Source organism: Cinclus cinclus, chromosome 3 (assembly GCF_963662255.1).
Source record: "Cinclus cinclus chromosome 3, bCinCin1.1, whole genome shotgun sequence".
In the NCBI taxonomy this organism is placed as follows: Eukaryota; Metazoa; Chordata; class Aves; order Passeriformes; family Cinclidae; genus Cinclus; species Cinclus cinclus.
Window position 1 is genome coordinate 21,488,224 of NC_085048.1, and position 15,128 is coordinate 21,503,351.

The window sequence follows — 15,128 nt, forward strand, 5'->3', positions numbered from 1 at the left end:
ATTTCATGTTGGGCTCTGTCTTTTTGAGCAAAATATTTCAAACAAAATATTGTTCAATGAAACACATTTAATTCATAAAAATCAGTGTGCTGAAAATTCAGAAGGAGCTTTCATTAATAACATTTACTAAGATATAAAGATAATGTAAGCCATTCCATATGAAGCAATAAAAAGATTATTTTATATAAAGGTTTTGCAAATCTTTATTATTTGCAAAAAACTTCACATAGACTGGACAGTAAATAATTGCTATTTAAGAAATAAATGTTAAAAATATGAGCACCCTGCCCTTTTTGAGCACTCAATTTCTAGTTAAGGAATATTTCTGTCAGAAGAAAGTTCAAACAAGAACAATAATACCAGTGTGCTGTACGCACATGTGTTGTAAAGTCCAAGCTCTAAAAATACAGCAAGAGAATATGAACATATTTTTGAAACAAGTATTTTGTTACTTTTGTCAAAGTTAACGTTTACAGTATGAACATGTTCATCCTAGAAGTGTATACTTATTATTCTAAAATAGATTGTTTAAACAAGCCATTTCAGCAAGATTAGACTAAACATTTATTTTACATATGCTTAAGTTCTTACTTAAAATGAAGTTGTACTTAAAAGCTTCACTGAAGTACAACTACCATAAAGAAGGTTTTTAGTCATTGTTAATTACAGTCATGCTGTGCAATAAAAAGAAGATTTACATTGAGACAGCCTTCTTCTTTTCCCTAATTCCTTCAGTGAATCCAGAATTCAGCATTTGTAACGCCAGAAAATTGGAAAATATGTAGAGGTACTAGAAATGTTCTGAAATCCTCTAAAAAAACAGATCCTCCTTCTCTCAAATAGCAAAAAAATAAGAAAATAAACTCAACACCTACAAACTAAAATTAATTGTAACTGAAAGGAAATACAAAAAGGTTTCTTTTCCCTAAATTGTGGTTCATTAAATTTTGTACTAGATCTAGTAATGGCTCATTAATTTTTAATACTATTATTATTCTTGCTATCATTTGTGTAGTACTAATACAGATAATGTCTATATCATTATTATCAACATCTTTATACAAAATAGTAGAAAGATTGCTTAAGAGTACAGGACTGTGAAAAGTCCCATATTAAGACTGAAATATTATACTATATAAAAATGTATTTATCAAACTATATTAAAATATAACAGAAAATTATTCCAGCAAGTCAGAGGATTTCACTGATTTTTTTGTTTGTTTGTTTGTCTGTTTTAAAGATGCAGCAATGCATTGCCCAACAGTTACAACAACAGTGTTTTGGAACAATGACAGTAAGTACTGGAATTTTAAAACTTTGATTGTACAACCTCTTGAGGAGATGAATACCATCCTTTCTTATTGGTTACCTTCTTGCAATATAATATTCATAGATTATGTTTTGAAAGTACTTAACACAGAATTTTTGAAGTTAGTGTTAAAAATCAGTTTCAGGAAAAAACTCGCTCACTGATCTACATAAAAAGATAACACAGGAGTCACTCAGGTGAGAGAAGAGATCCTGAGATATTTGACAGAGATACTCCATAGACTAAGGAATGATGATTGTGTGTGTATATGTATCAAAAGAGATAAATAGGGAAGGTGATGGGATATTAGGGAGTATTGAAACTTGGCATGACAAAAATTATATTAAATAATAGGTGGGTATTTTCTTGGTTTTTACTAGGGAAGAGTTAATTTCTTCTCATTTTTTAAAATTTATGTCATGCTCTGCCAGTGATGTGGTACACAAAAAAAGGTGATAAACAAAATGGGAGGGAGCATACCTGGGACAGGTGACCTGAACTGACCAAAGGGATGTTTCATACCACAGAACATCATGCCTGGTATATAAATTGTGAGTAGTTACCCAGAAGGATGGCTGATCTGGGTTCACGAAGGGGTTCTAGCATCAGTCAGCAGGTAATGACAAAGCTGTATACTACAACAAGGCCTCTCCTCAGTCTCCTCTAGGTCAAAGAGACCCAATGACCTCAGCTGCTCCTCATACAGCTTCCCCTCAAGACCCTTCACCATCATTGTTGCCCCCCTTTGGATTAATAGTTTAATATCTAATAGTTTAATATCTTGCTTATATTGCAGTGACCAAAACTGCCCCCAGCAATTGAGGTGAGGATGCCTCAGTGCAGAGCCAGATAATTCCCTCCCTTGCTTGACTGGCAACACACCCAGGACAGGGTTGGCCCTCCGATTTTGGATCCCAGAAACTTGGGGTTTTTGAGCTTTCTCTGCCTTCTGGCTCTGACCCCCCTGGAGAACACCACTTTAGACCTGAGGCCTTGGAGAAGGCTTCTAAATTTGAGTGATGGAGTTAGAATCACTGGTGTGTAGTAAAATAGAAGTGTGTGCTTTCACATGTAAAGGGTTTTAAATTTGAGGATTTATAGTATAGTAATAGGTATGGGACAAGATGGAGGATTTTGGGTGGTGTCTCAGTGTTCATCTTCCTTCTTCATGGGTTTCAGGTAGTAGTTTCTGGTTGGTCAGTCTGTGTCACACCGAGGGTCACAGGAAGTTAGTTATTGGGTTAAAAGTATAAATAATATAGGTGTTAATTCTCTATTGGACTGTTTAGCTTTAAGAGACCTTGTAGCAGCTGGATCTGGCTCCATTTTGCACACTTCTAGTAGGTGGCTGGAAGTGCTGCTGAATGCTCTGTACTTTTTGATAAGATTTTATAAACAACCAAGCTGAACATGAGAAAATCTGTTTCCTTTGTGTATTTTTTAATCCTGGCTCTGAGTGAAGACAGAAGAGATTGAGACAAACCACTAATTAAATGGTACAAAACTCCTGCCACTGTTACATGCTTCAAAGTTCTAACACTCCACTGCTGGCTCAGATCCAGCTTGCCATTGACCAGGATCCCCAGGTCACTTTCTGTGGTACTACTTTCCTGCATCTTGTTCCCCAGTCTGTCCATACACCCAGGGTTCGCACATTCCAGGTGCAAAATCAAGCACTTTCCCTTGTTGAACTTCATATGGCTGGTGATTGCCCAATCTTTTAATTTGTTGAGGTCTTTCTGCAGGGCCTCTGTGCCTTTAAGGGAGTCAACAGCTCTGCCCAGTTGTCTTTCATCTGTTAGCTTTCTCAGTATCCCTTCCAGTCCTGCCTCCAGGTCACCTACAAAGATGTGAGAGAGCAAAGGGCCTAAGATGGAGCCCTGTGTGACCCCAGTAGTGACAAGTCCCCAGTCTGGTGTCACCCCAGTCACTGTCACCCTTTGTGCCCAAACCATGAGCCAGTTGCTCACCCATCACACGATGTGTTTCTCCAGCTGACTGAGGGACATTTTGTCCAGAAGGACCCTGTAAGAAACTATATCAAGAACTTTGCTGAAATTTGAGATCACATCAACTGACTTCCCTTGTTTCAGTAAGTGGGTGGTCTTGTCATGAAGGAAACCATATCTGATAAGCAGGACTTTCCTCTCATGAAGCTCTGCTGTATGTGACCAGTGACTGTGTTGTCTTTCAGGTGTTTTTAATTTCCCCCAGAATAAGCTTCTCCATAATTTTACCAGATACTGAAGTACGAATGACAGGCCTGTGGTTTCTGGGGTCCTTCTTCTTGCCCCTCTTGAAAACTGGGACAATGTTCACCAGCTTTGAGTCAGCTGGGACCTCTCCAAACTCCCGACTGCTTCAAAATCATTGAGAGATGTTTTGCAATGACATCAACCAGTTCTTTGAGGACTCTTGGATGAATCCCATCAGGCCCCATAGACAGCATCCCTTACTGTCATTCCGATTGTACATGAAAAAAATCAAAGCCCAGCTTTTAAAATTCTAGTTACTCCTTATTGAGAAATGCATATGCTTTTTGCCTGTTGTAAATAAGGCAACCAAAACACATACAGAAATCTGGGGATTGGTTCTGGCATTTATTTTAGTAGGAGGAGAAATTGTGCCTAAAGCAGATCACCATCAATTTGAAGGTCAGACAGTTAGTGAAAGCACTTGCATATGAGCAGAGTAAAACTGTTTGTTTTGCTATTTGATATTTTAGAAAATAACGAATACAATTTTAACATACTCAGCTTTTATTTTCTGGTATAAATCCTACAGATGACTCATAAATTATTGGTCAGGTGATCCATGTGACTATGATATGATTTACAGGCCACTCAGGAAATATGTTTTATAATTTTAGTATAAATATTAATTATATTCTTCTCTGTTCTTTTGATACGTGTAATAACACCTAATTTAACAAAGCAATTTATTATTCAGTAGTCATGACTAGCAAATACTGCCAACAAATCCTGATATCACACCTTGCAATAGGAGGCTCTTTTTACAACTGCCATGCCCAAAGACTTGTTTGCTTCCGAGCTTTACAAACTGAGATTCCATTTCACTGCAGACAAAAATTCTAGTGAGACCCTGAAATAAAATGTAAAGGAAATCTGAGAAAAAGATTTCATTCCAATACTGGCAGCAGCCAAATACTTGAATTTTAAAATTATCTTATATAGCCATTTGGCATTTATTTGTGCAGTATATTTTCCACAGGGAAGAAAAGATTGTAAATCACTAAAGAAATGCCATTGATTCTCTGCTACCTTGTTGTTATAGTTGGAATGCATTTTCCATCTTACATAAACACTAGGGTGACTTACTGGCTTTTCAAGTGTCACATACTTCTGTAACAATTAAATAAGGAAATAATTGCTTTACAGAAAAATGGTATTAGCAGAGAATTGAGCATGCAATCACTCAAAAGCTAGGAGAGCTCTCAATTAGCTCATTTAATACTTTCATGTAGGCTTAATGTACATTCCTCCAGTACCAAGGTATGTATCAAGGTGGTTTTTTACTGACTCAATAAAAAAATTCCACTTCCTAGATTAGACTAGCCTACCATGAGTTTTGTTGGAAAAACCCTTTAAAATTGACCTAGTTCCATCTTCCCCATCATGGGCATGGACATAATTCAGTAGATCAGTTTGCTAAAAGTGCCATCTAATTTGACTTTGAAGACTTTCAGGGATTAGGCATTCACAACTACTCTTGCTTCAGTGTCTCACCACCCTCATCTTATGTTCCTTATGTCCAATCTAAATCTACCATCATTTGTTTTAAAACTGCTGACTTTTATCATTAAAGACTTTGGTAAAACTTATCTTCTTTCTAAAAAGACCCTCCTAAATACTGAAAGGCCACAATAAAAACTTCCTGAAACTTTCTCATGTAGGCTGAATCCTAACTCTCACAGCCTTGCTTCACAGAAGAGGTGGTCCAACTTGCTGTTTACTTTGTAGTCTACCTCTGGACCCACTTTAACAGGGCCATGCCTCTCCTGTGCTTGAAGAACCAGAGTTGAATGCAGCACTCCAGGTGGGGTCTCAAGAGAGTGAAGCAGAGGGAGAGAATCACCCCCATTAATCTGCTGCCATGCCTCTTTCTATAGAACCCCTGGATGCAGATTGCTGCAACCCAGGCTAGGACTGGCAATCTGGAACCTCTGTTTGTTGTTGTAGGCACCAAAGAACATAATCTTTACAGATTCCATGCCTCAGGACTAGAATCACAAAACATCACTTAATGATTTAGAAAACAATTTGCTACAAGGCCCTCAAAAGATTGCATTTATTTCCTTTAGCATTCCTGCCTTAGGACATAATTTGAAACCATTTTAGAAACACGGTAACTTTCCAACAATCCCCTTTTCATTCTATGATTCCTATGACTCAGAAGTTCCACAATAATAACCTTTTTTCCAGATAAAGGCCTCAGATTTAACATGTTTTTATCATGTTTTTTATGTGCATGCGTGTTTGTGGAAGAAAGGGAGGGCAATTGCAACGATTTTCTTTGTATTTTCTAGACCATATTGCTCAAAATCTCAAATACATGAGAGTAAGATTCTTGCTTCATATTCAGCTTTATCTTACACTGAAATTCAGAGTAGACTGAAAACAGGCTTATAGTTGCAATAATAGGAACTAAGACTTCCACAGTAAAAATAATACAAATAAAACATTTATTCTGCTTCCATTAAAGAAGCCCTAGTCCTAAAGAGAAAGATACATGGGAAAAAAAAAAAAAAAGATGTTCAAGAATTATTAAAAGCTGAGGTAACAATTATATATGGAGAGGAATTAAAACCCACAAATATATCTTATGATCCATTCAAATAAAAGTGCTCTTCTATGCACTAAGTTCTGTTATGAATCTCTCAAAGGCCATAAAAACTATTTCTTTCTTTTGACCTGGTATAACTTGGCTTGCCAATCAAACTTCCTTGACTGTTCTCAGACCTAGTTTACAGAGACTGTTTATATCTCAGATACTGAGATTTGACATATATAGGGGTCTCAGAACCTCAAGATCACCAGTCAAATGAGATTTAGAAATGCTCTTCTAAGTATTTGTTTGTTTCTTCTCTTTGCTGTTTTACATAGGTGGCAAAACAGCAACACTTATAACAAGAGACAGTCTTTCTCAATGCTTCTCTTCTTTAACTAAACAGTTCAACATTTCTTACAGTAGAAAAAATGTAACTAAACTTAAATGTTGCTCTTTAAAAATCAGACACTTTTAAAGTCCTTTCATTCTCTTGGAAAAAAAATATCCTAACTTCTTCTAGTAGTTCAACAGGCAATCACTATGAACTTCCTTTCTGCTGCAAGTGAAACAAAAGGTTCCACAACACACAGAAAGTCAGCAATCCATCTTTAACATAATGGAATACCCGCCATTCCCTATGCGTTGCAATTGTAAAGCTGAAGGGAAAAGAGAACATGGAAATATCAGAGCATAAAACAGTAAGGATCTGATCAGCAGTGGTACCGAGAGCTGTAATTTCCCCAGGGTTCTGCTAAATGCATTGAGAAATGCTCAAGTGATTTAGGTTATATTTTCAAATCCTGCGCTGTGAGAATTCACAGGCTTAAGGACCAGCACTAGATCCCTACAAGTATGGGTAGAAAATATGTCAGAGTTCTCAGTGTGTATTCACTTTTCTTCTTCCCAAAAAGAATGTGTTCAGAGTACAATCCCAATAAGATTCAATCTCATAACCATTTTCTGCCTTTAGAAAATCAGTAGAAAAAATGAGAAAAAAGCATTAGTTTCATAATTCACTTGACAAAGTTCATATTCTTTCCCTTGAAATGAGGGGTTATCAAAAAACCTTATCCTTCATAAAATGCTAAGATCTCTAGAAAATTCATTTTTTTATAGCATGCAAGATTGATTGAATAAGCATAGTCATCACCCATCTCCCTTTATTTTTAGATTGCTATCTACAAAAAAAAGGTATTTACCTGGCAAAACAAGTCTGCTACCTTAGCTCCCTGGCTAGTAGAAAAGGCAATTATTTTAACTTTTAAAAAATCAGTCCTTGAATTGAACTGAGTTTAGTATCACATAGTAAAACCCCTGAATTTAATCTTAAATCCCTTTTAATGTAATTTAAATACAACTGATTCGATTAGAACTAAGCTATGGAAATTTGCAGGCACTCCTAATATTCAACTCATTCACTAAGAAAACTAGAATGGATTTGGCAAATATGCCTGTAACTATGGATTCTTTTTGCCTACTCTTTTTTTTTTAAGAGTAAATTAAATTAATTTCACTATTAGAAAAGTAATGCTTTTTTATTTATAAAACATTTTTCCTCATTTATAGTATATTAGAACATCCCAAAAAGAAAACAATTAGAAGTAGTCTGAAAAAAAAAATCATGTTAAATGTATAAAAATGTCAGGAGTTCAGCTCCATTTGCTTTGCTTTGCTTTGCAAATTCATTTCTATAAACTGCAAAAGTGGACAACTTAACTGTGTGAGCATCAATTGGACTAAAAAAAAATTCTTAGCTTTTCACATATAACAGAGGCGTTTTTGCCCATAAGAAGAATTTGAATGTGACACCCATTCCAAGCTCTCATATTTTACTTCCCTCCCACATTTATAACCCATGAATAGCAGTTAGGGAAGACATTGCATATTAAATTGAGCTGTGACAAAGAATATTCTGACTGGGTAGGCAGCAAGCTAAACTGATTTGGTATCTATAGAATAATGCTGTATCTTTCTTCTCAACAAGGGTTTTATTTCAGAACTGTGAAATTTGACTGAAATTGGCCGATGGTTTCAAAATTGTGTAACAAAAGTATACTCAGAAGGGTGACAGCCAGACAACAAAACAATGTTAAATTCCATCATCCAAACAAATCAGGCTAAGTCTTGTATGGCATTTGGTTTACTGAAAAGAAAACAACACTTCCAATAGGGAAGAAAGGAGAAGGAAAAGAGTAACATCAGAGTAATGAAGAATTATTTTTTAAGTCGAGTTTCACTAACTGTAGATAGGAAGAAAGGAAGTAAAGAGGAAGAAAAGAGCAATTGAGAAATGGAATATTAAAAAGAGTAGGAAAATCCAGAGATAATCCATCAGAAAAAATAAATAAGTATCAAGGGCAACAAATGTGGAACAGGAAGAAAAAAGTCAGAAATTAAAACCAACTTATACTTTGTATGATAAAAAATAAAGCAGAAAATAAAATTGCTTATTTGCAAACTACTGGAATTTTCTTTCAGAGGGCAGGACAAGACAGGGAATACACTGAAACAATACTTTCCAAAGTTTGTAGATTATGGATATCTAATTGAGTGTACAATTTCCTGGATGTCCTAAATTATGTTGAGCAAGTTATTTTGGCTCACTAACATGAAGTTATAATATATGATGATCATAGAATTGCTAGATCTTCTCAGTAGAAATGGTTAGTGCAATCTGAGATCTCAGAGGAAACAGAGAGAGTTTCTGCTTTGTGAAGAACAAGGAACACATGCAAGACAAAAAATTTTTAAAGAAGAAAAGTCCCAGATCTTTTTGTACAATGAAGAAAATAAAGTAGATAGAAAACAGAACATAAGTCAATTATAATTTCAGTAGAGTGAGCTTAGCTGGCAGATCCTAATTACTTAAAAATTGAACACAACTGTGTTACAACTTTCCGCATTAGGAAAAAAAACCCAATCAATCATAAATACTTTTTAGAATAATCCATTTTTTTCCAGCACTTGATTTTTTTAATGAAATGGATTGTGCTGTCACGTTATTTTAAGTGCTCTGAACACATAACATTTTTAACAGGCACACATATATGCATATGCAGACACACAGACATATATACACTGTCTCTGTATTACACAAATATTAATTTAACTGTATCTCTTTCTTGGTTCTGTTTTTTTTTTTGTTCTGCTATTATAACTGTTAGTCTAATAACTTAGCTAGGAAAAGTCTTATCAAATTATTATTACTGTTGAGAATTTAATTTTTTTCTGGATTTTTTTCTATAAGTACTTGGAAAATACTACTACAAGTTTCTGAATTTCAATGAATACTATTTTTTGACATTTTATTTTGAGAATACTACAATACTACTGACTCAATCTTTGTCACTTAAAAATATTTTATTATAAGGCCCATATAATGCAATGCAAAAATGTAATATTTCATAACACCTTGCTCTGGTTTTAAGCTAATTGCTTTTCCTGTGTTTACATAATAAGATAAAATTTTACACTGTCATTGAGGCAGTCATGATCATACATTTGTTGACAGCTGACAAGTTGCAAGTGGGAGAAGTAGAAAGCATGCAACTTGTCTAAAAAGCAACGGAGTATAACAAGAGATGGTTAGAATAGACTAAAAAATGGCAGTTCCTATTGTATCATGCCCTCTTCATCACATTCCCATTTATTTTTGAGTAGAACAAACAGTCCTCCTGGACTAAGTAAGAAAGGGAAGACTAGAAGAAAAGAGTAATAAAACTATGCACTTTTTGAGCAAGCTACATCGCTACCTCTAGAAGAACATGTTTTACAGTCTACAAACAACTAAATAAGATTTAAGTACTAGTTTCAGGGCAGAAAATGCTGTTAGTCAGGAAGAGCTTGTTATGGCAAGGAAAAACACACTAAATAGAACCAGAACAGAGAGTATTGGGGAACATACAGAAAATGTGTCACATGGCTTTGTATTTTACTTATTTGCAATTTCTGAAACTTGACAATCATTATTATTTTTGACTGCTCAGAAGGAAACTAACACTAGGTGGTTGTGATGTGAGAATATACCATACTTGTAAGACTATGTGACAGAATAAAATTCCCCAGACGACAGAGAGTCGTGATTTCCTTGTGGGCATGCTTTATGAGCATCAGCCTAATTCAGGTGTTCTGAATCTTCCTCGCTGTCCACTGACCCCAAAGATGTGATCTAACTATAAATGCATACTTCTGTGTGTGTGTGTATGCAAATAAATGCTATACTGGGTCTGGAAATTACAGAGTATGCTGTCTTCATAGGAGTTCACATGGTGCTGTGTCTTCGGTCTGTAGCCAAAAGAATACTGATAACACAGTGATGTTCTGGCTTTTGCTGAAAAAAAAGTCTCTCACTATGCTCTGCCAGTAAATAAATTGGGGAATGTACAATAGGGTAGGTGAGGACATGACCAGGCAGATGACCTGAACTAACAAGAGATCATCCGTACCGCATAAAATCATGTTCAGCAACAAAAGAGAAAAGAGGGGGACAAGAGACTTTAGGCATCTTTAGCTGGGCATCAGTCTGCCTGTGGGAGGTGGTGAGTGGCTGCCTTTGCATCATTTTTCTTTTCTTTCTCTCTTCTCCACCTTATCCTTCACCTTAACCTGTTTTTAATGTTTTTTATTTTTCCCCCCAAGCTTTCTTGCTTTAAAATTCCTTTCTTCTTCCCCCATCCCACTGGCATGGGTAGGAGGTGAGTAAGTAGTTGTGTGGTGTTTCAATCCCCACCAGTGTTAATCCCCAACACATAATTAAGTTACCCAAATTAAGATCCTAAAATAAGGTGGCATGAATTCCCTCACAGATATCTGGAAATTTAACCAGCCATTACATTTTGTTAAACTGTTCAGATCCTGTAATGGTGCTCAACTCTTGACAGTAAAACTATTTTAACAGTTCAGAAATATGCGCGAACTAATGATGTTTTGTTTTCACTAATGGGAAAACAGACAAGCAAACAGTGAAGATTAAGAAAAAAGCCAACAGTAAAGGACGACAAAAAGTTCACATTTTCAAATACTGATTATATGTGTTTGAAAATGGATATAGGATGTATTAACTGGTGTTTTTTTCATTTCCTGGTAATTTTCACAGGAGTCTAGACTGCAAATACATAACATAGGAAAGTATAAAATTTTCACCTGAATATTTGAAATAACTTTTACTATTGCATTAATCATAAAAAGTTATATAAATGGGAAAACAATACAGTGAATGTTAGCAGTATGAATCGGCAACAGTACAACTGAATGGAATGGAGAGGGTTGTCTGATATGTGGCCTTTGGCAAATAACATCACCTTCTTCTCAGGCTTTTACATTAATAGAACAAAGATTCCAACTCAACATAATTTCAATTTTAAAAATTCCAACCTATTTATTAAACAATCTACAGATTTTAAGATGCTATATAATATATACCAAACATAGCTTCTATAACAGTAAAAAGAAACAGTTAAAATTTTATTTTTTGTCTCTAACCATAAAGATCATTGTACTAGTTCATACTTACCTTGATATGTCAACTTAAATCCTTGCCTGTTTTCTGAGTGATCACTATAAAAATGGACAAGTGTTTCATGAGTAGTACTTAGCAAGGGTGATGGGAGTTCCATTCCACTAAACTGGCCAATCATAGAACTGGTGTGGTGAGGCCCATTCTGAATTTCAAGGAAATCATGATTTGCTTCAGTGGAGAAATTCAGAAATTGAATGTGTGCACCTGTAGCATTGAGAAAGGAAAAAAAATGTTATAACTCATGTTGCTTAATAGTAAAGCATGTAAATAAAAAAAAAATTGTAACACTTGTTACAGACACATGTTTATATTTTAGTCACTATTCCAAGTGGGATGATTAAGTTAAGGAAATAGCAGCTAAGTATTACAAGATTTGGAGTTTCTAGTTTTCTGGTTATTGATAAATATCATAACCACACATGAAGGGACAGATGCAAGTAAGCCATAAAGTCACAAAGTCACCACCAAGAATTTTTCATATTCCTAAACCAATCAACAGAGGGAGGGAAGAATCACTAATCCTGCTGTGCCATGCCGTGGCTGGGACTCTGCCATCCCAAGTGCATCCCTGTAGCTGCGCCAAGGCCTCTCACAGAGGCTCAGGATCAGCTAGGCACCCACAAATGTTACTAGCAGAGTGACCTTTCTGAGGCAGAAGTTTACCTAGTTCCAGCTATCTACTCTACCTCCTTTTTCCTGCCCCAAGTCACCTATATTTGTCTCCTTTTCCTTCTAGATTGGGCCATTGTGTGTCTGGAGCCATTTTACCCTGTACACAGCTCTATAAGATGCATTGAACTCCAGATTGGTGACAGGGACTTCAGAGAATTTACCACAAACCCTCTTCAGGAATCAGGTGCATGAACAAGGCTTTTCAGCATTCAAAACATGCTGAACAGTTGGAAATATAAGCATAATCTTATGGGAAGAGCTGTTTTGAAGTGCTGGCACTACTTCCTGTGGACTAAGGACCTGAAAGCCAGTCTTAAACTATGCATATGTATTATTTCAAAACAGAAATTAGGGATGCATCCCTAGTTGGGAAGCCTAGTACCAAGTAACTTGCAACTGCACTTTTTGGGCCTAACTTTGCTCTGGCAGACTATGAAGAGCCAGCTGTAATAGAATAAAACAGAATTAATGAATAAGCCAACAAATCAGTGTGAAATAGTCAATACCAAACTCGGCTTGACATTCTTACTTAGCAGTAGAGACATATTCTTCCTTCCAGGAGGGAACATTATAGATTAATTATCAGGGTTATAGATTACCAGGGTAATCCACTCAGTCTTTTTTATAGTTGATTTCTTCACCTCCATGGTTTAAGACTGAATCAATGGTATAAAAAAGACTTTTTTCTACAACAGAAATTAAATAAACTACCAAATAAACTGTGTTTTATAGAACCCAGTTTATTTATAGAACCCAGTTTACTTATAGAACAGATTTTTACAAATAGTTTATTTGTAAAAATACGGGATTTTTATTTCCAGTATCTTCTCTGACCTGTGCTATGTGGGAGGTATGAAAACAAGTATATCAGCTGCTGAATAAGAGCACTTAATACCGTGCTATCAGTAAAGAGGTACAGACTGGACATATCAGAGTCATAATGTCAGACATCTCTGTATGATGTTTGATATGGATAGTCTGGCTTGAATGAAGTCACTAATTTTACAATGCCCTCAGGGTTTGAGATGATGCAGGACACCAAGCAGCCTGGAAACATCTTGACTTCAGTATCAGTGGCTAGTGATTCCCAACTGAGACTGCACCATAGAAACAATAAAGAATTGAGCAGCCACTTAATGTTATACCAAAATTGTGAAAGTGACAAGAAGACAATCAAATTTGGCATATTTCTAGAGAGCCCAAACATTGTTTAGGTACTTGAATAAAAGTAATCTACTGTTATGAAATAGTCTCTGAAGAGCCATGGAGTACCTTTAAAATTGAATCATTCTAATTTAATGTCTGAGAAGGAATTTCTATGTCTAGTTACATATATTCAGTATTGAAAAGCTTCGTGTTTTAAAAGTATAAAAGTAGGTTTAAAGGTAATTAAAGAAAATAAATAGACTACTGAAAGTAGTTTCAAACATGCTAATTTCAATTATAGAACACACTGTATGTGTTCCCTCAAGCCTTAAGTCCAAGTTAATACAATTCGAAAATGTCAATTTGATTTGTCAGAGAAGAATTTTTCTACAGTAAGCAATTTCTCACATAAAATTACATAGGATAAAACTGATAACTACAGAAAATAAATATTTATCTGGTAAAACTATAATTATATTATTTCCTGCTTGAATCTCAACAGCACTTCCTCTCTCACTTGAATATACTCTGAATAATGAAAATTCCAAGCTGAGGTAATTGTTTTTAAAATGGTAATTAACAGATACTCGAGATAATTTTAAAATCTCAACAACTCACTTGAAAATATATATCTTTTATTTTAAAGTATTTAGATTTTAGTAGTATCTTCTTTTACATGACTGATACATTTTCATGTAATGAAGAGAGCACTATATTTTGGGACACATTTAGCTCCCACAATTATACTGTTAGACTTTGTTAAGCACACAGTTATTTTGATACAACTGAATGTATGTAAACAAACAGTTTTTCAGTACACAGGCTTATAATTCTAATTACAATAATATCCTAGTACAAGTACTTTGTGAAAGATCACATCAATTACGATTTTAAAACCTGATATGAAGACATTATATGTCGATTAAAACATACTTTGTATTATTTTGAGGGCAATGATAGATCAGTGCTATGAACACCTTGTATGTGTTAAAACCCTTACTAAACAAAACTATTGTCTTTTTTATTAATAGAATTACCACCACCAGAGACTTTCAGAGAAGTGAGAGAAATAATAACAGGTTACAAGATGCTCTAGTACAATTAATTCATTACACATTTTCTAGATGGAAAAGCTTAAAGCAAAAGAGCAACTCTGAGACATATGAAGGACTATTTTTCAAAGGCAGTATCGTAATAACCTGTTTAGGATGACATTGCTTATCATTTGTGTTTCCTGCAAATTTAGCTGGATAATGTCCAAAATAGCAAAGGATTTTTCTTTCTGTGGTTCTCCTGCACCTATAAGGACATCTAAGGCTACTAAGGCTATCCATAATTATGATGGATTCGTTTTACCAGGTGTTCACTGATATAGGGCAGTATTCTAAACAGCAGCAAAGTATTTTTACAGAATAACTTAGTAAAATACTGTGAAAGATGTACATCTCTATACAAAAATCCCTCTTATGGATGCAAATGGAGAACATGGAAAATAAACTAACTCCCTAACTACTAAGATTAGTAAATTTAGTAATGAGTTTTTAAAATTAATTTTCTTATTGAGCATTGGCACTGAATTTACAGTATGGGACATGAAGTTTCACAGCAAGAAAACTTATTCCTCTTTCATTTCTGATAATGACAGAAGACTGTATTTTGTACATGAACTTACAGATTCCCTATTTTCTATGATTA

General features: G+C 35.1%; 1 protein-coding gene across 1 annotated transcript in view; it reads right to left on the reverse strand.

The window, feature by feature from the left end:
* CSMD1 (CUB and Sushi multiple domains 1) overlaps positions 1 to 15,128 on the reverse strand; it is a 1,073,346-nt gene that overhangs the window by 113,850 nt on the left and 944,368 nt on the right. Inside the window, exon 41 of the mRNA XM_062489724.1 lies at positions 11,610 to 11,819. Coding sequence (XP_062345708.1) covers positions 11,610 to 11,819 — 210 coding nt within the window. The remainder of the gene's footprint in view (positions 1 to 11,609; positions 11,820 to 15,128) is intronic.